Source organism: Bombina bombina, chromosome 7 (genome assembly GCF_027579735.1).
Source record: "Bombina bombina isolate aBomBom1 chromosome 7, aBomBom1.pri, whole genome shotgun sequence".
NCBI lineage: Eukaryota > Metazoa > Chordata > Amphibia > Anura > Bombinatoridae > Bombina > Bombina bombina.
The window spans coordinates 361780220-361804933 of NC_069505.1; the positions used below are offsets into that span (position 1 = coordinate 361780220).

The 24714-nt window shown below is 42.0% G+C and overlaps 1 protein-coding gene across 1 annotated transcript in view; it reads right to left on the reverse strand.

Moving 5' to 3' along the window:
* ACAD9 (acyl-CoA dehydrogenase family member 9) overlaps positions 1-24714 on the reverse strand; it is an 816466-nt gene that overhangs the window by 571762 nt on the left and 219990 nt on the right. Inside the window, exon 4 of the mRNA XM_053721049.1 lies at positions 24579-24685. Coding sequence (XP_053577024.1) covers positions 24579-24685 — 107 coding nt within the window. The remainder of the gene's footprint in view (positions 1-24578; positions 24686-24714) is intronic.

Sequence of the window (24714 nt, forward strand, 5' to 3'; positions counted from 1 at the left end):
CTGAGATTCCCAAACCCCTTGTGCTGTCAGAGACCCCCAAACAGCTCCCCAACCTGTCAGACTTGCATCTGTTGAAACCACAGTCCAGGTAGGAAGAACAAAAGAAGCCCCCTGAACTAAACGATGGTGATCTGTCCACCACGTCAGAGAGTGTCGTACAATCGGTTTTAAAGATATCAATTGAGATATCTTTGTGTAATCCCTGCATACAGAGCTGAAGAGGTCGCATGTGAAAACGAGCAAAGGGGATCGCGTCCGATGCAGCAGTCATAAGACCTAGAATTTCCATGCATAAGGCTACCGAAGGGAATGATTGAGACTGAAGGTTTCGACAAGCTGAAATCAATTTTAGACGTCTCTTGTCTGTCAGAGACAGAGTCATGGACACTGAATCTATCTGGAAACCTATCTCGATCTCGAAGAAACAATACAAGTCGATTCGTATGAGATTCTGCTAAATGTGAAGACTGAGCAAGTACCAAGATATCGTCCAAATAAGGAAATACCACAATACCCTGTTCTCTGATTACAGACAGAAGGGCACCGAGAACCTTTGTAAAAATACTTGGAGCTGTTGCTAGGCCAAACGGCAGAGCCACAAACTGGTAATGCTTGTCTAGGAAAGAGAATCTCAGAAACTGAAAGTGATCTGGATGAATCGGAATATGCAGATATGCATCCTGTAAATCTATTGTGGACATATAATGCCCTTGCTGAACAAAAGGCAGGATAGTCCTTATAGTTACCATTTTGAATGTTGGTATCCTTACATAACGATTCAATATTTTTAAATCCAGAACTGGTCTGAAGGAATTCTCCTTCTTTGGTACAATGAAGAGATTTGAATAAAACCCCAGTCCCTGTTCCAGAACTGGAACTGGCATAATTACTCCAGCCAACTCTAGATCTGAAACACATTTCAGAAATGCTTGAGCCTTCACTGGATTTATTGGAATGCGAGAAAGAAAAAATCTTCTTGCAGGAGGCCTTACCTTGGAACCTATTCTGTACCCTTGTGAAACAATATTCTGAATCCAAAGACTGTGAATCGAATTGATCCAAATATCTTTGAAAAAACGTAATCTGCCCCCTACCAGCTGGGCTGGAATGAGGGCCGCACCTTCATGTGGACTTTGGAGCTGGCTTTGGTTTTCTAAAAGGCTTGGATTTATTCCAGACTGGAGATGGTTTCCAAACTGATACCGCCCTTGTGGGTAAAGGATCAGGCTTTTGCTCCTTATTGTGACGAAAGGAACGAAAACGATTATTAGACCTAAATTTACCTTTAGATTTTTTATCCTGTGGTAAAAAAGTTCCTTTCCCTCCAGTAACAGTTGAGATAATAGAATCCAACTGTGAACCAAAAAATGTATTACCCTGGAAAGAAAGGGAAAGCAAAGTTGACTTAGAAGACATATCAGCATTCCAAGTTTTAAGCCATAAAGCTCTTCTAGCTAAAATGGCTAGAGACATATACCTGATATCAACCCTAATGATATCAAAGATGGCATCACAAATAAAGTTATTAGCATGTTGAAGAAGATTAACAATGCTATGAGAATTATGATCTGTTACTTGTTGCGCTAAAGCTTCTAACCAAAAAGTTGAAGCTGCAGCAACATCCGCTAAAGATATAGCAGGTCTAAGAAGATTACCTGAACATAAGTAAGCTTTTCTTAGAAAGGATTCAATTTTCCTATCTAAAGGATCCTTAAAGGAAGTACTATCTGCCGTAGGAATAGTAGTACGTTTAGCAAGAGTAGAGATAGCCCCATCAACCTTAGGGATTTTGTCCCAAAACTCTAATCTGTCAGATGGCACAGGATATAATTGCTTATAACGTTTAGAAGGAGTAAATGAATTACCCAAATTATTCCATTCCCTGGAGATTACTTCAGAAATAGCATCAGGGACAGGAAAAACTTCTGGAATAACTACAGGAGATTTAAAAACCTTATTTAAACGTTTAGATTTAGTATCAAGAGGACCAGAATCCTCTATTTCTAATGCAATTAAGACTTCTTTAAGTAAAGAACGAATAAATTCCATTTTGAATAAATATGAAGATTTATCAGCATCAACCTCTGAAACAGAATCCTCTGAACCAGAGGAATCATTATCAGAATAAGAATGATGTTCATTTAAAAATTCATCTGAAAAATGAGAAGTTTTAAAAGACCTTTTATGTTTACTAGAAGGAGGAATAACAGACATAGCCTTCTTAATGGATTTAGAAACAAAATCTCTTATGTTAACAGGAACACTCTGAATATTAGATGTTGATGGAACATTACTAAAGGAAATATTATCTGCATTAACAAGTTTGTCATGACATTCATTACAAACAACAGCTGGAGGAACAGATACCACAAGTTTACAGCAAATACACTTAACTTTGGTAGATCCAGCACTAGGCAGCGATTTTCCAGAAATATCTTCTGGCTCAGGGTAAATCTGGGACATCTTGCAATATGTAATAGAAAAAACAACATATAAAGCAAAATTGATCAAATTCCTTAAATGACAGTTTCAGGAATGGGAAAAAATGCCAGTGAACAAGCTTCTAGCAACCAGAAGCAATAAACAATGAGACTTAAATAATGTGGAGACAATAATGACGCCCATATTTTTTAGCGCCAAAAAAGACGCCCACATTATTTGGCGCCTAAATGCTTTTGGCGCCAAAAATGACGCCGCATCCGGAACGCCGACAAAAATGACGCAACTTCCCGCGACACGTATGAAGCCGGAAACAAGAAAAAAAATTTGAGCCAAAAAAGTCCGCGCCAAGAATGACGCAATAAAATGAAGCATTTTCAGCCCCCGCGAGCCTAACAGCCCACAGGGAAAAAGTCAAATTTTAAGGTAAGAAAAAAAACATAATTTATGCTTACCTGATAAATTCCTTTCTTCTGTAGTGTGATCAGTCCACGGGTCATCATTACTTCTGGGATATTAACTGCTCCCCTACAGGAAGTGCAAGAGGATTCACCCAGCAGAGTTGCTATATAGCTCCTCCCCTCTACGTCACCTCCAGTCATTCGACCAAGGACCAACGAGAAAGGAGAAGCCAAGGGTGTAGTGGTGACTGGAGTATAATTTAAAAAATATTTACCTGCCTTAAAAAACAGGGCGGGCCGTGGACTGATCACACTACAGAAGAAAGGAATTTATCAGGTAAGCATAAATTATGTTTTCTTCTGTTAAGTGTGATCAGTCCACGGGTCATCATTACTTCTGGGATACCAATACCAAAGCAAAAGTACACGGATGACGGGAGGGATAGGCAGGCTCTTTATACAGAAGGAACCACTGCCTGAAGAACCTTTCTCCCAAAAATAGCCTCCGAGGAAGCAAAAGTGTCAAATTTGTAAAATTTGGAAAAAGTATGAAGCGAAGACCAAGTTGCAGCCTTGCAAATCTGTTCAACAGAGGCCTCATTCTTAAAGGCCCAAGTGGAAGCCACAGCTCTAGTGGAATGAGCTGTAATTCTTTCAGGAGGCTGCTGTCCAGCAGTCTCATAAGCTAAACGAATTATGCTACGAAGCCAAAAAGAGAGAGAGGTAGCAGAAGCTTTTTGACCTCTCCTCTGACCAGAGTAAACGACAAACAGGGAAGACGTTTGTCGAAAATCTTTAGTTGCCTGTAAATAAAATTTAAGGGCATGAACTACATCCAGATTGTGCAAAAGACGTTCCTTCCTCGAAGAAGGATTTGGGCACAAGGATGGAACAACAATCTCCTGATTGATATTCCTGTTAGTGACTACCTTAGGTAAGAACCCAGGTTTAGTACGCAGAACTACCTTATCCGAGTGAAAAATCAAATAAGGAGAATCACAATGTAAGGCTGATAATTCAGAGACTCTTCGAGCCGAGGAAATAGCCATTAAAAATAGAACTTTCCAAGATAACAACTTTATATCAATGGAATGAAGGGGTTCAAACGGAACACCCTGTAAAACGTTAAGAACAAGGTTTAAACTCCATGGTGGAGCCACAGCTTTAAACACAGGTTTAATCCTGGCCAAAGCCTGACAAAAAGCCTGAACGTCTGGAACTTCTGACAGACGCTTGTGTAACAGAATGGACAGAGCTGAGATCTGTCCCTTTAAGGAACTAGCGGATAACCCCTTTTCTAAACCTTCTTGTAGAAAAGACAATATCCTAGGAATCCTAACCTTACTCCAAGAGTAACCTTTGGATTCGCACCAATATAGGTATTTACGCCATATTTTATGGTAAATCTTTCTGGTAACAGGCTTCCTAGCCTGTATTAAGGTATCAATAACTGACTCAGAAAAACCACGCTTTGATAAGATCAAGCGTTCAATTTCCAAGCAGTCAGCTTCAGAGAAGTTAGATTTTGATGTTTGAAAGGACCCTGAATCAGAAGGTCCTGTTTATGAGGTAACGACCAAGGTGGACAGAATGACATGTCCACCAGATCTGCATACCAAGTCCTGCGTGGCCATGCAGGCGCTATTAGAATCACTGATGCTTTCTCCTGTTTGATTCTGGCAATCAATCGAGGAAGCATCGGGAAAGGTGGAAACACATAAGCCATCCTGAAGGTCCATGGTGCTGTCAAGGCATCTATCAGGACCGCTCCCGGATCCCTGGATCTGGACCTGTAGCGCGGAAGCTTGGCGTTCTGTCGAGACGCCATGAGATCTATCTCTGGTTTGCCCCAACGTCGAAGTATTTGGGCAAAGACCTCTGGATGAAGTTCCCACTCCCCCGGATGAAAAGTCTGACGACTTAAGAAATCCGCCTCCCAGTTCTCCACTCCCGGGATGTGGATTGCAGACAGGTGGCAAGAGTGAGACTCTGCCCAGCGAATTATCTTCGATACTTCCATCATTGCTAGGGAGCTTCTTGTCCCTCCCTGATGGTTGATATAAGCTACAGTCGTGATGTTGTCCGACTGGAACCTGATGAACCCCCGAGTTGTTAACTGGGGCCAAGCCAGAAGAGCATTGAGGACTGCTCTCAATTCCAGAATGTTTATTGGAAGAAGACTCTCCTCCTGATTCCATAGTCCCTGAGCCTTCAGAGAATTTCTGGTCTCTTGGTTCAGATTTAGAGTGGGGGACAAATCTGAGTAATCCCCATTCCACTGACTTAGCATGCACAGTTGCAGTGGTCTGAGATGTAGGCGTGCAAAAGGAACTATGTCCATTGCTGCTACCATTAGTCCGATTACCTCCATGCATTGAGTTACTGACGGGTGTTGAATGGAATGAAGGACACGGCATGCATTTTGAAGTTTTGTTAACCTGTCCTCTGTCAGGTAAATCTTCATTTCTACAGAATCTATCAGAGTCCCCAGGAAGGGAACTCTTGTGAGTGGAAAGAGAGAACTTTTCTCTTCGTTCACTTTCCATCCATGCGACCTTAGAAATGCCAGTACTATCTCTGTATGAGATTTGGCAGTTTGAAAGCTTGAAGCTTGTATCAGTATGTCGTCTAAGTACGGAGCTACTGAAATTCCTCGCGGTCTTAGTACCGCCAGAAGAGTGCCCAGAACCTTTGTGAAGATTCTTGGAGCCGTAGCCAGTCCGAATGGAAGAGCTACAAACTGGTAATGCCTGTCTAAAAAGGCAAACCTTAGATACCGGTAATGACTTCTGTGAATCGGTATGTGAAGGTAAGCATCCTTTAAATCCACTGTGGTCATGTACTGACCCTCTTGGATCATGGGCAAAATTGTTCGAATAGTTTCCATCTTGAACGATGGAACTCTTAGGAATTTGTTTAGGATCTTTAAATCCAAGATTGGCCTGAAGGTTCCCTCTTTTTGGGAACTACAAACAGATTTGAGTAAAACCCTTGTTCTTGTTCCAACCGCGGAACTGGATGGATCACTCCCATTAATAAAAGATCTTGTACGCAGCGTAGAAACGCTTCCTTCTTTGTTAGGTTTGTTGACAACCTTGACAGATGAAATCTCCCTCTTGGGGGAGAGGATTTGAAGTCCAGAAGGTATCCCTGAGATATGATCTCTAACGCCCAGGGATCCTGAACATCTCTTGCCCAAGCCTGGGTGAAGAGGGAAAGTCTGCCCCCCACTAGATCTGGTCCCGGATCGGGGGCCCTCAATTCATGCTGTCTTAGGGGCAGCAGCAGGTTTTCTGGCCTGTTTGCCCCTGTTCCAGGACTGGTTAGGTTTCCAGCCTTGTCTGTAGCGAGCAACAGCTCCTTCCTGTTTTGGTGCAGAGGAAGTTGATGCTGCTCCTGCTTTGAAATTACGAAAGGAACGAAAATTGGACTGTCTAGCCTTGGCTTTGGCCTTGTCCTGAGGCAGGGCATGACCTTTACCTCCTGTAATGTCAGCAATAATCTCTTTCAAGCCGGGCCCGAATAAGGTCTGCCCTTTGAAAGGAATATTAAGCAATAGATTTAGACGTAACATCAGCTGACCAGGATTTCAGCCACAGAGCTCTGCGTGCCTGAATGGCGAATCCTGAATTTTTAGCCGCAAGTTTAGTTAAATGTACTACGGCATCTGAAATAAATGAATTAGCTAACTTAAGGAATTTAAGTTTGTGTGTGATGTCATCTAGTGTGGATGATTGAAGTGTCTCTTCCAGAGACTCAAACCAAAATGCTGCTGCAGCCGTGACAGGCGCAATACATGCAAGAGGTTGCAATATAAACCCTTGTTGAACAAACATTTTCTTAAGGTAACCCTCTAATTTTTTATCCATTGGATCTGAAAAAGCACAGCTATCCTCCACTGGGATAGTGGTACGCTTAGCTAAAGTAGAAACTGCTCCCTCCACCTTAGGGACCATTTGCCATAAGTCCCGTGTGGCGGCGTCTATTGGAAACATTTTTCTGAATATAGGAGGGGGTGAGAAAGGCACACCGGGTCTATCCCACTCCTTAGTAACAATGTCAGTAAGTCTCTTAGGTATAGGAAAAACGTCAGTACTCGTCGGTACCGCAAAATATTTATCCAACCTACACATTTTTTCTGGGATTGCAACTGTGTTACAATCATTCAGAGCCGCTAATACCTCCCCTAGTAACACACGGAGGTTCTCAAGCTTAAATTTAAAATTTGAAATGTCTGAGTCCAGTTTATTTGGATCAGAACCGTCACCCACAGAATGAAGCTCTCCGTCTTCACGTTCTGCAAACTGTGACGCAGTATCAGACATGGCCCTTGCATTATCAGCGCACTCTGTTCTCACCCCAGAGTGATCACGTTTACCTCTTAGTTCTGGTAGTTTAGCCAAAACTTCAGTCATAACAGTAGCCATATCTTGTAATGTGATTTGTAATGGCCGCCCAGATGTACTCGGCGCTACAATATCACGCACCTCCTGAGCGGGAGATGCAGGTACTGACACGTGAGGCGAGTTAGTCGGCATAACTCTCCCCTCGTTGTTTGGTGAAATATGTTCAATTTGTACAGATTGACTGTTTTTTAAAGTAGCATCAATACATTTAGTACATAAATTTCTATTGGGCTCCACTTTGGCATTAACACATATAGCACAGAGATATTCCTCTGAATCAGACATGTTTAACACACTAGCAAATAAACAGCAACTTGGAAATACTTTTCAAAGTAATTTACAAATAATATGAAAACGAACTGTGCCTTTAAGAAGCACAGAAAAAAATTATAACAGTTAAAATAATTAAGTTATAGCATCAATCTTTGTCAGAATATACAGTTTTAGCAAAGGATTGTTCCCCTCAGCAAATGATAACTAACCTAGGCAGCAGAAAAAAATACACAAATAAACGTTTTTTTTTTTTTTGTTTTTTTTTATCACAGTCAATACAATCAGCACAGCTCTGCTGTAATGATTACTTCCCTCAAAAAAGGCTTTGGAGATCCCTGAACTCTGTAGAGATGAACCGGATCATGCAGGAAGAAAATGAACCTCTGACTGAGTTTTTCTGATGCATAGTAAAAGCGCCAAAAATGGCCCCTCCCCCACACACATAACAGTGAGAGGGATCAGTGAACTGCTCTAATTTAAATCAAAACTATTGCCAAGTGGAAAAATAGTGCCCAAAACATTTTTTCACCCAGTACCTCAGAGAAAAAAACGTTTTTACATGCCAGCAAAAAAACGTTTTACCTCAATAATTAATTGTCATTTAAAACCTATTGCAAGTCCCTGCAAATTAGGTTAAGTCTATGTATACAGTCTAAAAACAAGAGAAGTACCATTTCCCAGAAAACTGAAGTGTAAAATATACATACATGACAGCCTGATATCAGCTACATCTACTGCATTCAAGGCTGAGTTTACATTATAACGGTATGGCAGGATTTTCTCATCAATTCCATGTCAGAAAATAATAAACTGCTACATACCTCTTTGCAGATTAATCTGCCTGCTGTCCCCTGATCTGAAGTTTACCTCTCCTCAGATGGCCGAGAAACAGCAATATGATCTTAACTACTCCGGCTAAAATCATAGAAAAACTCAGGTAGATTCTTCTTCAAATTCTACCAGAGAAGGAATAACACACTCCGGTGCTATTATAAAATAACAAACTTTTGATTGAAGATATAAAAACAGAATTTATGTTTACCTGATAAATTTCTTTCTCCAACGGTGTGTCCGGTCCACGGCGTCATCCTTACTTGTGGGATATTCTCTTCCCCAACAGGAAATGGCAAAGAGCCCAGCAAAGCTGGTCACATGATCCCTCCCAGGCTCCGCCTACCCCAGTCATTCGACCGACGTTAAGGAGGAATATTTGCATAGGAGAAACCATATGGTACCGTGGTGACTGTAGTTAAAGAAAATAAAATATCAGACCTGATTAAAAAAACCAGGGCGGGCCGTGGACCGGACACACCGTTGGAGAAAGAAATTTATCAGGTAAACATAAATTCTGTTTTCTCCAACATAGGTGTGTCCGGTCCACGGCGTCATCCTTACTTGTGGGAACCAATACCAAAGCTTTAGGACACGGATGAAGGGAGGGAGCAAATCAGGTCACCTAAATGGAAGGCACCGGCTTGCAAAACCTTTCTCCCAAAAATAGCCTCAGAAGAAGCAAAAGTATCAAACTTGTAAAATTTGGTAAAAGTGTGCAGTGAAGACCAAGTCGCTGCCCTACATATCTGATCAACAGAAGCCTCGTTCTTGAAGGCCCATGTGGAAGCCACAGCCCTAGTGGAATGAGCTGTGATTCTTTCGGGAGGCTGCCGTCCGGCAGTCTCGTAAGCCAATCTGATGATGCTTTTAATCCAAAAAGAGAGAGAGGTAGAAGTTGCTTTTTGACCTCTCCTTTTACCTGAATAAACAACAAACAAGGAAGATGTTTGTCTAAAATCCTTTGTAGCATCTAAATAGAATTTTAGAGCGCGAACAACATCCAAATTGTGCAACAAACGTTCCTTCTTTGAAACTGGTTTTGGACACAGAGAAGGTACGATAATCTCCTGGTTAATGTTTTTGTTAGAAACAACTTTTGGAAGAAAACCAGGTTTAGTACGTAAAACCACCTTATCTGCATGGAACACCAGATAAGGAGGAGAACACTGCAGAGCAGATAATTCTGAGACTCTTCTAGCAGAAGAAATCGCAACTAAAAACAAAACTTTCCAAGATAATAACTTAATATCAACGGAATGTAAGGGTTCAAACGGAACCCCCTGAAGAACTGAAAGAACTAAATTGAGACTCCAAGGAGGAGTCAAAGGTTTGTAAACAGGCTTGATTCTAACCAGAGCCTGAACAAAGGCTTGAACATCTGGCACAGCTGCCAGCTTTTTGTGAAGTAATACCGACAAGGCAGAAATCTGTCCCTTCAGGGAACTTGCAGATAATCCTTTTTCCAATCCTTCTTGAAGGAAGGATAGAATCCTAGGAATCTTAACCTTGTCCCAAGGGAATCCTTTAGATTCACACCAACAGATATATTTTTTCCAAATTTTGTGGTAAATCTTTCTAGTCACAGGCTTTCTGGCCTGAACAAGAGTATCGATCACAGAATCTGAGAATCCTCGCTTCGATAAAATCAAGCGTTCAATCTCCAAGCAGTCAGCTGGAGTGAAACCAGATTCGGATGTTCGAACGGACCCTGAACAAGAAGGTCTCGTCTCAAAGGTAGCTTCCAAGGTGGAGCCGATGACATATTCACCAGATCTGCATACCAAGTCCTGCGTGGCCACGCAGGAGCTATCAAGATCACCGACGCCCTCTCCTGCTTGATCCTGGCTATCAGCCTGGGGATGAGAGGAAATGGCGGGAACACATAAGCTAGTTTGAAGGTCCAAGGTGCTACTAGTGCATCCACTAGAGCCGCCTTGGGATCCCTGGATCTGGCCCCGTAGCAAGGAACTTTGAAGTTCTGACGAGAGGCCATCAGATCCATGTCTGGAATGCCCCACAGGTGAGTGACTTGGGCAAAGATTTCCGGATGGAGTTCCCACTCCCCCGGATGCAATGTCTGACGACTCAGAAAATCCGCTTCCCAATTTTCCACTCCTGGGATGTGGATAGCAGACAGGTGGCAGGAGTGAGACTCCGCCCAAAGAATAATTTTGGTTACTTCTTCCATCGCTAGGGAACTCCTTGTTCCCCCCTGATGGTTGATGTACGCAACAGTCGTCATGTTGTCTGATTGAAACCGTATGAACCTGGTCCTCGCAAGCTGGGGCCAGGCCTGGAGCGCATTGAATATCGCTCTCAGTTCCAGAATATTTATCGGTAGAAGAGATTCTTCCCGAGACCAAAGACCCTGAGCTTTCAGGGATCCCCAGACCGCGCCCCAGCCTATCAGACTGGCGTCGGTCGTGACAATGACCCACTCTGGTCTGTGGAACATCATCCCTTGAGACAGATTGTCCAGGGACAGCCACCAACGGAGTGAGTCTCTGGTCCTCTGATTTACTTGTATCTTCGGAGACAAGTCTGTATAGTCCCCATTCCACTGACTGAGCATGCACAGTTGTAATGGTCTTAGATGAATGCGCGCAAAAGGAACTATGTCCATCGCCGCCACCATCAACCCGATCACTTCCATGCACTGAGCTATGGAAGGAAGAGGAACGGAATGAAGTATCCGACAAGAGTCCAGAAGCTTTGTTTTTCTGGCCTCTGTTAGAAAGATCCTCATTTCTAAGGAGTCTATAATTGTTCCCAAGAAGGGAACCCTTGTTGACGGGGATAGAGAACTCTTTTCCACGTTCACTTTCCAGCCGTGAGATCTGAGAAAGGCCAGGACAATGTCCGTGTGAGCCTTTGCTTGAGGAAGGGACGACGCTTGAATCAGAATGTCGTCCAGGTAAGGTACTACTGCAATGCCCCTTGGTCTTAGCACCGCTAGAAGGGACCCTAGTACCTTTGTGAAAATCCTTGGAGCAGTGGCTAATCCGAAAGGAAGCGCCACGAACTGGTAATGTTTGTCCAGGAATGCAAACCTTAGGAACCGATGATGTTCCTTGTGGATAGGAATATGTAGATACGCATCCTTTAAATCCACCGTGGTCATAAATTGACCTTCCTGGATGGAAGGAAGGATAGTTCGAATGGTTTCCATCTTGAACGATGGGACCTTGAGAAATTTGTTTAAGATCTTGAGATCTAGGATTGGTCTGAACGTTCCCTCTTTTTTGGGAACTATGAACAGATTGGAGTAGAACCCCATCCCTTGTTCTCTTAATGGAACAGGATGAATCACTCCCATTTTTAACAGGTCTTCTACACAATGTAAGAACGCCTGTCTTTTTATGTGGTCTGAAGACAACTGCGACTTGTGGAACCTCCCCCTTGGGGGAAGTCCCTTGAATTCCAGAAGATAACCCTGGGAGACTATTTCTAGCGCCCAAGGATCCAGAACATCTCTTGCCCAAGCCTGAGCGAAGAGAGAGAGTCTGCCCCCCACCAGATCCGGTCCCGGATCGGGGGCCAATATTTCATGCTGTCTTGGTAACAGTGGCAGGTTTCTTGGCCTGCTTTCCCTTGTTCCAGCCTTGCATTGGTCTCCAAGCTGGCTTGGCCTGAGAAGTATTACCCTCTTGCTTAGAGGACGTAACACCTTGGGCTGGTCCGTTTTTACGAAAGGGACGAAAATTAGGTCTATTTTTTGCCTTGAAGGGCCGATCCTGAGGAAGGGCGTGGCCCTTACCCCCAGTGATATCAGAGATAATCTCTTTCAAGTCAGGACCAAACAGCGTTTTCCCCTTGAAAGGAATGTTTAGTAGCTTGTTCTTGGAAGACGCATCAGCCGACCAAGATTTCAACCAAAGCGCTCTGCGCGCCACAATAGCAAACCCAGAGTTCTTAGCCGCTAACTTAGCCAATTGCAAAGAGGCGTCTAGAGTGAAAGAATTAGCCAATTTGAGAGCATTGATTCTGTCCATAATCTCCTCATAAGGAGGAGAGTCACTATCGAGCACCTTAAGCAGTTCATCAAACCAGAAATATGCGGCTGTAGTGACAGGGACAATGCATGAAATGGGTTGTAGAAGGTAACCCTGCTGAACAAACATCTTTTTAAGCAAACCTTCTAATTTTTTATCCATAGGATCTTTGAAAGCACAACTATCCTCTATGGGAATAGTGGTGCGTTTGTTTAAAGTAGAAACCGCTCCCTCGACCTTGGGGACTGACTGCCATAAGTCCTTTCTGGGGTCGACCATAGGAAACAATTTTTTAAATATGGGGGGAGGGACGAAAGGAATACCGGGCCTTTCCCATTCTTTATTAACAATGTCCGCCACCCGCTTGGGTATAGGAAAAGCTTCTGGGAGCCCCGGCACCTCTAGGAACTTGTCCATTTTACATAGTTTCTCTGGGATGACTAAATTTTCACAATCATCCAGAGTGGATAATACCTCCTTAAGCAAAATGCGGAGATGTTCCAATTTAAATTTAAATGTAATCACATCAGATTCAGCCTGCTGAGAAATGTTCCCTAAATCAGTAATTTCTCCCTCAGACAAAACCTCCCTGGCCCCCTCAGATTGGGTTAGGGGCTCTTCAGAGATATTAATATCAGCGTCGTCATGCTCTTCAGTAACTAAAACAGAGCAGCCACGCTTACGCTGACAAGGGTTCATTTTGGCTAAAATGTTTTTGACAGAATTATCCATTACAGCCGTTAATTGTTGCATAGTAAGGAGAATTGGCGCGCTAGATGTACTAGGGGCCTCCTGAGTGGGCAAGACTCGTGTAGACGAAGGAGGGAATGATGCAGTACCATGCTTACTCCCCTCACTTGAGGAATCATCTTGGGCATCATTGTCATTATCACATAAATCACATTTATTTAAATGAATAGGAATTCTGGCTTCCCCACATTCAGAACACAGTCTATCTGGTAGTTCAGACATGTTAAACAGGCATAAACTTGATCAGAAAGTACAAAAAACGTTTTAAAATAAAACCGTTACTGTCACTTTAAATTTTAAACTGAACACACTTTATTACTGCAATTGCGAAAAAACATGAAGGAATTGTTCAAAATTCACCAAATTTTCACCACAGCGTCTTAAAGCCTTGAAAATATTGCACACCAATTTTGGAAGCTTTAACCCTTAAAATAACGGAACCGGAGCCGTTTTAAGCTTTAAACCCCTTTACAGTCCCTGGTATCTGCTTTGCTGAGACCCAACCAAACCCAAAGGGGAATACGATACCAAATGACGCCTTCAGAAGTCTTTTATAAGTATCAGAGCTCCTCTCACATGCGACTGCATGCCATGCCTCTCAAAAACAAGTGCGCAACACCGGCGCGAAAATGAGACTCTGCCTATGCTTTGGGAAAGCCCCTAAAGAATAAGGTGTCTAAAACAGTGCCTGCCGATATTATTAAATCAAAATACCCAGAATAAATGATTCCTCAAGGCTAAATAAGTGTTAATATCAATCGATTTAGCCCAAAAAAAGTCTACAGTTTAAATAAGCCCTTGTGAAGCCCTTATTTACAATCGTAATAAACATGGCTTACCGGATCCCATAGGGAAAATGACAGCTTCCAGCATTACATCGTCTTGTTAGAATGTGTCATACCTCAAGCAGCAAGAGACTGCAAACTGTTCCCCCAACTGAAGTTAATTGCTCTCAACAGTCCTGTGTGGAACAGCCATGGATTTTAGTTACGGTTGCTAAAATCATTTTCCTCATACAAACAGAATTCTTCATCTCTTTTCTGTTTCTGAGTAAATAGTACGTACCAGCACTATTTGAAAATAACAAACTCTTGATTGAATAATGAAAAACTACAGTTAAACACTAAAAAACTCTAAGCCATCTCCGTGGAGATGTTGCCTGTACAACGGCAAAGAGAATGACTGGGGTAGGCGGAGCCTGGGAGGGATCATGTGACCAGCTTTGCTGGGCTCTTTGCCATTTCCTGTTGGGGAAGAGAATATCCCACAAGTAAGGATGACGCCGTGGACCGGACACACCTATGTTGGAGAAAACTAAATATATCACCATAGTCCTCTCGCACATCCTATCTAGTCGTTGGGTGCAAGAGAATGACTGGGGGTGACGTAGAGGGGAGGAGCTATATAGCAACTCTGCTGGGTGAATCCTCTTGCACTTCCTGTAGGGGAGCAGTTAATATCCCAGAAGTAATGATGACCCGTGGACTGATCACACTTAACAGAAGAAAACAATTTATGCTTACCTGATAAATTGATTTCTCTTGTAGTGTAGTCAGTCCACGGGTCATCCATTACTTATGGAATATATCTCTTCCTAACAGGAAGCTGCAAGAGGATCACCCAAGCAGAGCTGCTATATAGCTCCTCCCCTCACATGTCATATTCAGTCATTCGACCAAAACCAGACGAGAAAGGAGAAACCATAGGGTGCAGTGGTGACTGGAGTTTAATTAAAATTTAGATCTGCCTTAAAGACAGGGCGGGCCGTGGACTGACTACACTACAAGAGAAATAAATTTATCAGGTAAGCATAAATTATGTTTTCTGTTAAGTGTAGTCAGTCCACGGGTCATCCATTACTTATGGAATACCAATACCAAAGCTAAAGTACACAGATGAAGGGAGGGACAAGGCAGGAACATTAAACAGAAGGAACCACTGCCTGAAGTACCTTTCTCCCAAAAATAGCCTCCGAAGAAGCAAAAGTGTCAAATTTGTAAAATTTTGAAAAAGTGTGAAGTGAAGACCAAGTTGCAGCCTTGCAAATCTGTTCAACAGAGGCCTCATTTTTAAAGGCCCAGGTGGAAGCCACAGCTCTAGTAGAATGAGCTGTAATCCTTTCAGGAGGCTGCTGTCCAGCAGTCTCATAGGCTAAACGTATTATGCTACGAAGCAAAAAAGAGAGAGAGGTAGCCGAAGCCTTTTGACCTCTTCTCTGTCCAGAGTAAACGACAAACAGGGAAGAAGTTTGACGAAAATCTTTAGTTGCCTGCAAATAGAACTTCAGGGCACGGACTACGTCCAGATTATGCAAAAGTCGTTCCTTCTTTGAAGAAGGGTTAGGACACAGTGATGGAACAACAATCTCTTGATTGATATTCCTGTTAGTAACTACCTTAGGTAAGAACCCAGGTTTAGTACGCAGAACTACCTTGTCTGAATGAAAAATCAGATAAGGAGAATCACAATGTAAGGCAGATAACTCAGAGACTCTTCGAGCCGAGGAAATAGCCATCAAAAACAGACTTCTCACAGCGACCTATCTTTAGTTAGGCTGCAAGAGAATGACTGAATATGACATGTGAGGGGAGGAGCTATATAGCAGCTCTGCTTGGGTGATCCTCTTGCAGCTTCCTGTTAGGAAGAGATATATTCCATAAGTAATGGATGACCCGTGGACTGACTACACTTAACAAGAGAAAAATGATTTAATCATATGCATTATCCCAAATATGAAACTGACTGACTGAAATAAGGAACGTTGAACATCCTGAATCAAGGCAAATAAATGTTTGAACACATATATTTACAACTTTTATATAAAAGTGCCCAACCATAGCTTAGAGTGTCACAGAAAATAAGACTTACTTACCCCAGGACACTCCTCTACATGTAGTAGAAAGCCAAACCAGTACTGAAACGAGAATCAGTAGAGGTAATGGTATATATAAGAGTATATCGTCGATCTGAAAAGGGAGGTAAGAGATGAATCTCTACGACCGATAACAGAGAACCTATGAAATAGACCCCGTAGAAGGAGATCATTGAATTCAAATAGGCAATACTCTCTTCACATCCCTCTGACATTCACTGCACGCTGAGAGGAAAACCGGGCTCCAACCTGATGCGGCGCGCATATCAACGTAGAATCTAGCACAAACTTACTTCACCACCTCCATAGGAGGCAAAGTTTGTAAAACTGATTTGTGGGTGTGGTGAGGGGTGTATTTATAGGCATTTTGAGGTTTGGGAAACTTTTCCCCCCCTGGTAGGAATGTATATCCCATACGTCACTAGCTCATGGACTCTTGCTAATTACATGAAAGAAAGGCAAACCTCAGGAACTGATGATGATTCTTGTGAATCGGAATGTGAAGGTAGTCATCCTTTAAGTCCACTGTGGTCATGTACTGACCCTCTTGGATCATGCGTAAAATGGTTTGAATAGTTTCCATCTTGAATGACGGAACTCTGAGGAATTTGTTTAGGATCTTTAAATCCAAAATTGGTCTGAAGGTTCCCTCTTTTTTGGGAACCACAAACAGATTTGAATAAAACCCCTGTCCTTGTTCCGTCCGCGGAACTGGATGGATCACTCCCATTACAAGGAGATCTTGTACGCAGCTTAGGAATGCCTCTTTCTTTATCTGGTTTGCAGATAATCTTGAAAGGTGAAATCTCCCTTGTGGAGGAGAAGCTTTGAAGTCCAGAAGATATCCCTGAGATATGATCTCCAACGCCCAGGGATCCTGAACATCTCTTGCCCACGCCTGGGCGAAGAGAGAGTCTGCCCCCTACTAGATCCGTTGTCGGATAGGGGGCCGCTCCTTCATGCTGTCTTAGAGGCAGCAGCAGGCTTTCTGGCCTGCTTGCCCTTGTTCCAGGACTGGTTAGGTTTCCAGGCCTGCTTGGATTGAGCAAAAGTTCCCTCTTGTTTTGAAGCAGAGGAAGTTGATGCTGCACCTGCCTTGAAATTTCGAAAGGCACGAAAATTAGACTGTTTGGCCTTTGATTTGGCCCTGTCCTGAGGAAGGGTATGACCCTTACCTCCAGTAATGTCAGCAATAATTTCTTTCAAACCAGGCCCGAATAAGGTCTGCCCCTTGAAAGGAATGTTGAGTAATTTAGACTTTGAAGTCACATCAGCTGACCAGGATTTGAGCCATAGCGCCCTACGCGCCTGGATGGCAAATCCGGAATTCTTAGCCGTTAGTTTAGTCAAATGAACAATGGCATCAGAAACAAATGAGTTTGCTAGCTTAAGAGTTCTAAGCTTGTCAACAATTTCAGTCAATGGAGCTGTATGGATGGCCTCTTCCAGGGCCTCAAACCAGAATGCCGCCGCAGCAGTGACAGGCGCAATGTATGCAAGGGGCTGTAAAATAAAACCTTGTTGAATAAACATTTTCTTAAGGTAACCCTCTAATCTTTTATCCATTGGATCTGAAAAAGCACAACTGTCCTCAACCGGGATAGTGGTACGCTTTGCTAAAGTAGAAACTGCTCCCTCCACCTTAGGGACAGTCTACCATAAGTCCTGTGTAGTGGCATCTATTGGAAACATTTTTCTAAACATAGGTGGTGGGGAAAAGGGCACACTGGGCCTATCCCACTCCTTACTAATAATTTCTGTAAGCCTTTTAGCTATTGGAAAAACATCAGTACTCACCGGCACTGCATAGTATTTATCCAGCCTACACAATTTCTCTGGCACTGCAATTGTGTCACAGTCATTCAGAGCAGCTAATACCTCCCCAAGCAATACACGGAGGTTCTCAAGCTTAAATTTAAAATTAGAAATCTCTGAATCAGGTCTCCCTGATTCAGAGACGTCACCCACAGACTGAAGCTCTCCGTCCTCAGGTTCTGCATATTGTGACGCAGTATCTCGTCTAACCCCAGAGCTATCGCGCTTGCCTCTCAATTCAGGCAATCTAGATAATACCTCTGACAGGGTATTATTCATGATTGCAGCCATGTCCTGCAAAGTAATCGCTATGGGCGTCCCTGATGTACTTGGCGCCATATTAGCGTGTGTCCCTTGAGCGGGAGGCGAAGGGTCCGACACGTGGGGAGAGTTAGTCGGCATAACTTCCCCCTCGACAGACCCCTCTGGTGACAATTCTTTTATAGATAAAGACTGATCTTTACTGTTTAAGGTGAAATCAATACATTTAGTACACATTCTCCTATGGGGCTCCACCATGGCTTTTAAACATAATGAACAAGTATCCTCTGTTTCAGACATGTTTGTACAGACTAGCAATGAGACTAGCAAGCTTGGAAAACACTTTAAAGCAAGTTAACAAGCAATATAAAAAATGTTACTGTGCCTTTAAGAGAAACAAATTTTGACAAAATTTGAAATAACAGTGAAAAAAGGCAGTTACACTAACAAAATTTTTACAGTGTATGTAACAAGTCAGCAGAGCATTGCACCCACTTGCAAATGGATGATTAACCCCTTAATAACAAAAACAGAATAATAAATGACAAAAACTTGAGCCCTTCAGAGATGTCCTGTATCATGCAGAGGGAAGCTGAATGTCTGTCAGTATTTTTACAGCACAGAAAAGCACTAAAAAAGGCCCCTCCCACTCATATTACAACAGTGGAAAGCCTCAGGAAACTGTTTCTAGGCAAAAATCAAGCCAGCCATGTGGAGAAAAACTAGGCCCCAATAAGTTTTGTCACCAAACATATATAAAAACGATTAACATGCCAGCAAACGTTTTATATTACACTTTTATAAGAGTATGTATCTCTGTTAATAAGCCTGATACCAGTCGCTATTAAATCACTGCATTTGGGCTTAACTTACATTAATCCGGTATCAGCAGCATTTTTCTAGCAAATTCCATCCCTAGAAATATGTTAACTGAACATACCTTATTGCAGGAAAACCTGCACGCCATTCCCTCTCTGAAGTTACCTCACTCCTCATAATATGTGAGAACGGCAATGGATCTTAGTTACTTCTGCTAAGATCATAGAAATCACAGGCAGATTCTTCTTCTAATAATGCCTTTGATGAAACAGTACACTCCGGTACCATTTAAAAACAACAAACTTTTGATTGAAGTTAAAAAACTAACTATAATACACCACTCTCCTCTTACTACGTCCATCTTTGTTGAGAGTTGCAAGAGAATGACTGGATATGGCAGTGAGGGGAGGAGCTATATAGCAGCTCTGTTGTGGGTGATCCTCTTGCAACTTCCTGTTGGGAAGGAGAATATCCCACAAGTAATGGATGATCCGTGGACTGGATACACTTAACAAGAGAAATTAATTTCTTTACCTGATATATTAATTTCGTCCATGAGCTAGTGACGTATGGGATATACAATCCTACCAGGAGGGGCAACGTTTCCCAAACCTCAAAATGCCTATAAATACACCCCTCACCACACCCACAATTCAGTTTAACGAATAGCCAAGTAGTGGGGTGATAAAGAAGGGAGTAAAAAGCATCAACAAAGGAATTTGGAAATATACAAAAAAATTAATAACCACCATAAAAAGGGTGGGCCTCATGGACTCTTACCAATATAAAAGAAATTAATTTATCAGGTAAGTTCTTACATAAATGATGTTTTCTTTCATGTAATTGGCAAGAGTCCATGAGCTAGTGATGTATGGGATAGCAATATCCAAGATGTGGAACTCCACGCAAGAGTCACTAGAGAGGGAGGGATAAAAACAAAACCAGCCATTTTTCGCTGAAAAAATAAATCCACAACCCAAAATATAAAAGTTTATTCTCATGAATGAAAAGAAAAAAACTTAAAACATAAGCATAAGAATCAAACTGAGACAGTTGCCTGAAGAACTTTTCTACCAAAAACTGCTTCCAAAGAAGCGAATACATCAAAACGGTAGAATTTAGTAAATGTATGCAAAGAAGACCAAGTAGCTGCTTTGCAAATCTGATCAACTGAAGCTTTATTTTTAAAAGTCAACGAAGTGGAGACTGATCTAGTAGAATGAGCTGTAATTCTCTGAGGCGGGGCTTTACCCGACTCCAAATAAGCTAGATGAATCAAAAACTTTAACCACTAAGCCAAGGAAAAAGCAGAAGCCGCCTGACCTTTCCTAGAACCAGAAAATATCACAAATAGACTAGAAGTCTTCCTGAAATCTTTAGTAGCTTCAACATAATATTTCAAAGCTCTTACCAGAGCCTTGAACCAAAAGGCAGCTGCAGTGGTTACAGGAACAATGCACGCTATAGGCTGGAGAAGAAAACCCTGATGAACAAAAATTTTCTTTAGGAGACCATCTAATTTTTTATCCAATGGATCTTTGAAAGCCCAACTGTCCTCAATAGGTATAGTTGTACACTTAGCTAGAGTAGAAATAGCTCCCTCCACCTTAGGAACCGTCTGCCACGAGTCTTGCATGGTGTCGGATATGGGAAACATCTTCTTAAAGATAGGAGGGGGAGCGAACGGAATACCTGGTCTATCCCACTCCTTAGTAACAATGTTCGAAATCCTCTTAGGGACCGGAAAAACATCAGTGTAGACAGGAACCCCTAAATATTTGTCCATTCTACACAATTTCTCTGGAACTACAATAGGGTCACAATCATCCAGAGTCGCTAAAACCTCCCTGAGCAATAAGTAGAAGTGATCTAGCTTAAATTTAATGGCCGTCATATCTGAATCTGTCTGAGGGAACATCTTTCCTGAATCAGAAATCTATCCCTCAGACAGCAAATCCCTCACCCCTACCTCTGAACACTGTGAGGGTACATCGGATACGGCTTCTAAAGCGTCAGAAGGCTCAGCATTTGTCCTTAACCCAGAGCTACTGCGCTTCCCTTGCAACCCAGGCAGTTTAGATAAAACCTCTGTGAGGGTAGAATTCATAACTGAGGCCATATCTTGCAAGGTGAAAGAATTAGACGCACTAGAGGTACTTGGCGTCACTTGTGCAGGCGTTACTGGTTGTGACACCTGGGGAGAACTAGATGGCATAACCTGATTTCCTTCTGTCTGAGAATCATCCAGTGCCAAACTCTTATAAGTCAAAATATGCTGTTTGCAATTTATAGACATATCAGTACATGTGGGACACATTCTAAGAGGGGGTTCCACAATGGCTTCTAAACATATTGAGCAAGGAGTTTCCTCAATGTCAGACATGTTGAACAGGCTAGTAATGAGACAAGCAAGCTTGGAAAACACTTTATTCAGTGAAAAAACAACAATTTTAAAAAACGGTACTGTGTCTTTAAGAGAAAAGAAGACACACAATCTGCAAAACTGCTTAAAAATACATCAAACTTTTCGAAATTTTTACAGCAGATTCAATAAGGTTTAGTAAGATTGCACCACAAGCAAATGAAACATTTAACCCCTAAATATGGAAACCGGATTGACAAAGTGCCAAAAACCGGAAAAAAAACCCTGCCAGCACCTTGCCACAGCTCTGCTGTGGCTCCTACCTGCCCTTAGGGATTGGAAATGTGGGGGTAAAGCTTCGTTTTGGCCCAAAAATTTCACCAGGACCCTCCGGTGTTGTAGCTTGCTGCTTGTCAAGAGAAAACAACTGCGCAACTGAGGCGCAAAATTAGGCCCCGCCCATCTCACTCAATGTTTCTAGGGCCTTCAAAAAACACACCAAGCATTTTTACCAGCCATGTGGGTTCTAAAACCCCAAAAAGCCAAGTGTACCCTCAATACAGTTGTCCCTTAAAAGTTTATTAACAGCACTCCCAGTACACACAACTGTTTGCTAATATCATTCAAACTGAGTGTCAACCATAATTTCAGCCCTTTATGCAAGATTAGTAAAGCCACTATAAGACTAGGATTACTGCTTACCCCCTCATGGGGATACTGTCAGCCTTTCTGAAATATCACAGTCTCTCCAGAAAATATGACTGAACATACCTCATTGCTGAATAGCATGAAACCATTCCTCACACTGAAGTTTCCTGTACTCCTCAGCCTCTGTGGGAACAGCATAGGATCTTAGTTACAAATGCTAAGATCATCATCCTCTAGGCAGAAATCTTCATCCATCTACTGCCTGAGAGTAAATAGTACACACCGGTACCATTTTAAAATAACAAACTCTTGCTTGAAGAAAATAAAAACTAACAGTTTATCACCTCTTTCACTTTACCCTTCCTGCTTAGAGCCGGCAAAGAGAATGACTGGGGGGTGGAGTTAAGGGGGGAGCTATATAGACAGCTCTGCTGTGGGTGCTCTCTTTGCCACTTCCTGTTAGGAAGGATAATATCCCACAAGTAAGGATGAAACCGTGGACTCGGTACATCTTGCAAAAGAAATCATCAAGTTAAAGTCAAGGAATGGTAATGACTATTTTGGAAGCCAAACGTTATGCAGATGTGACAATCACAACTATTAATGAAAGCCAAAAGTTTGAGCAAGCAAATTAGTCCATCAAGCAGGAAAGGGTTAATGCTGCGGTTAATGCTGGGTGGTGGTTTGCTGAGAATATTTGAGATTATCGACTGCTCCACCTTCTTTGCTTATCCCACCGGATCCTTAACTTGTTCCTCAAACCAGCAAGTGTGGCCATATTAACCGTATGCAGCGTTTGCAACTACGGTGGCCTAACTGGATCAGGAGCGTGAGCCGTGTAGGATTACGGTGGCCTGAATATGTAAGTAATAGGAGCAACGCGTTTTGGCTATAGATGCCTTTCTCAAGTGTTGGAGCAGTCGATAATCTCAGAAACTCCGGACAGACGGATGAGACTGACTCATGGCATCCCAGTGTGAGCAGAAATGTGCACCTTTTGCCACTGAACAAAAATCTGTCTTTGTAAAAGAACCCATTTCTTTTTTTATGCTTTCAGCTTAACAAATATTCTCAGCAAACCGCCACCCAGCATTAACTCTTTCCTGCTTGATGGACTAATGGGCTTGCTCAAACTTTTGGCTTTCACAAATAGTTGTGATCGTCACATCTGCATAACTTTTGGCTTCCAAAATAGTCATTACCATTCCTGGACTTTAAAGGGACACTGAACCCAAATTTTATCTTTCGTGATTCAGATAGAGCATGAAATTTTAAGCAACTTTCTAATTTACTCCTATTATCAAATTTTTCTTCATTCTCTTGGTATCTTTATTTGAAATGCAAGAATGTAAGTTTAGATGCCGGGCCATTTTTGGTGAACAACCTGAGTTGTTCTTGCCGATTGGTGGATACATCAACCAATAAAAATGTGCTGTCCAGGGGTGGGCTTGGGGGCAAAAAAAAAAAAAAAAAAAAGTGCTGTCCAGAGTTCTAAACTTAAAAAAAAAAAAAAAAAAAAAAAAGCTTAGATGACTTCTTTTTCAAATAAAGATAGCAAGAGAACGAAGAAAAATTGATAATAGGAGTAAATTAGAAAGTTGCTTAAAATTGCATGCTCAGAATCACGAAAGAAAACATTTGGGTTCAGTGTCCATTTAACTTGATGATTTTTTTTTATCTTTTATGCTTTAATATGTAATTTCTGTATTGTATGCACTTTTTTGCATCTATATTGCACAGCTGTGAACTATGTTTTTATCTTGTGTACTCTATATTAAATTATATTTAACCTCAGATACTACACAAATTAGGCTGCTATTTGCAGCAGTATTGAATCACCCGATATACGATAGATTTCTCATTTGATATATTTTATCCTTGTGCCTATTTTTAAATTAATACACTACTCAATAGTTAATTATACAATTTAGTGGCCAGTGCAGTGAGGGCAGCTGAAACCTACATTACTTGCACTGCTCCCTGACAAGTTGTCTTAGCTGCCTAAAATAACTTTTGTTTACAAGTTGCCAAATGTCTGCTAAATACAGAACACTGCTGCCTTCTATGGTGCACACAATACACTGAGCAAAGCTAGCACTGCCAGAGCCAATGGCTCTATACATGTAATACGAATGGTTAGGGAGTACAGGAAAATAGTGCACTGTGTGGAGAAGGAACAATACTACAGTTTTATACAGCTCATAACAAGAAATGACAATACAGGCAAGTTCACTCTCAATTTCAAAAGCTTTAAAAAATGTAATACATTAAAAAATATATTAAATCAATTTTTCAAATATTGTACGTTATTTTCTGACTACAGTGTCCCTTTAACCCTTTGAGTGCTAAGCTGAATTTAATATTTTTCTGTTTTTTACTATTTTCAAAAAACATTTTTTTTTACTTTTTTATTTTTTCCCCCCAGATCCCCAAGACTTATACCTTTGCAAAGGTTAGGCGATTACCTTTCCAATGGTGGGTCTTGGGGGTCTGTAGCTGCTTAGATCCATGATATACAGGTTTCTAAGCAGCATGTCCCCTTTCCCAATACTTTGTATTGACAATTTTAAACAAAGTTGCGTGGTGACGTCATCACGTCATTGCACGTGACGTCACCGCACGTAACGGGAAGCCCCGGCGATGCCTGTCACTATGCAGGCCCGATCGCCGGGGTAGGAGCGGGTGGGTGCCCCCAGATTGCCATACCTTAAGTCCTATAGCCTGATGAGCTGCCAATGTAACAGCAATAGCCCCATCCAAAGAAGTAATTTCTCCTAAACGTGCATACATTGTATTTGATAATCCAAGTCCACCTGAAAAAAAATAATAAAAAAAAAAAATT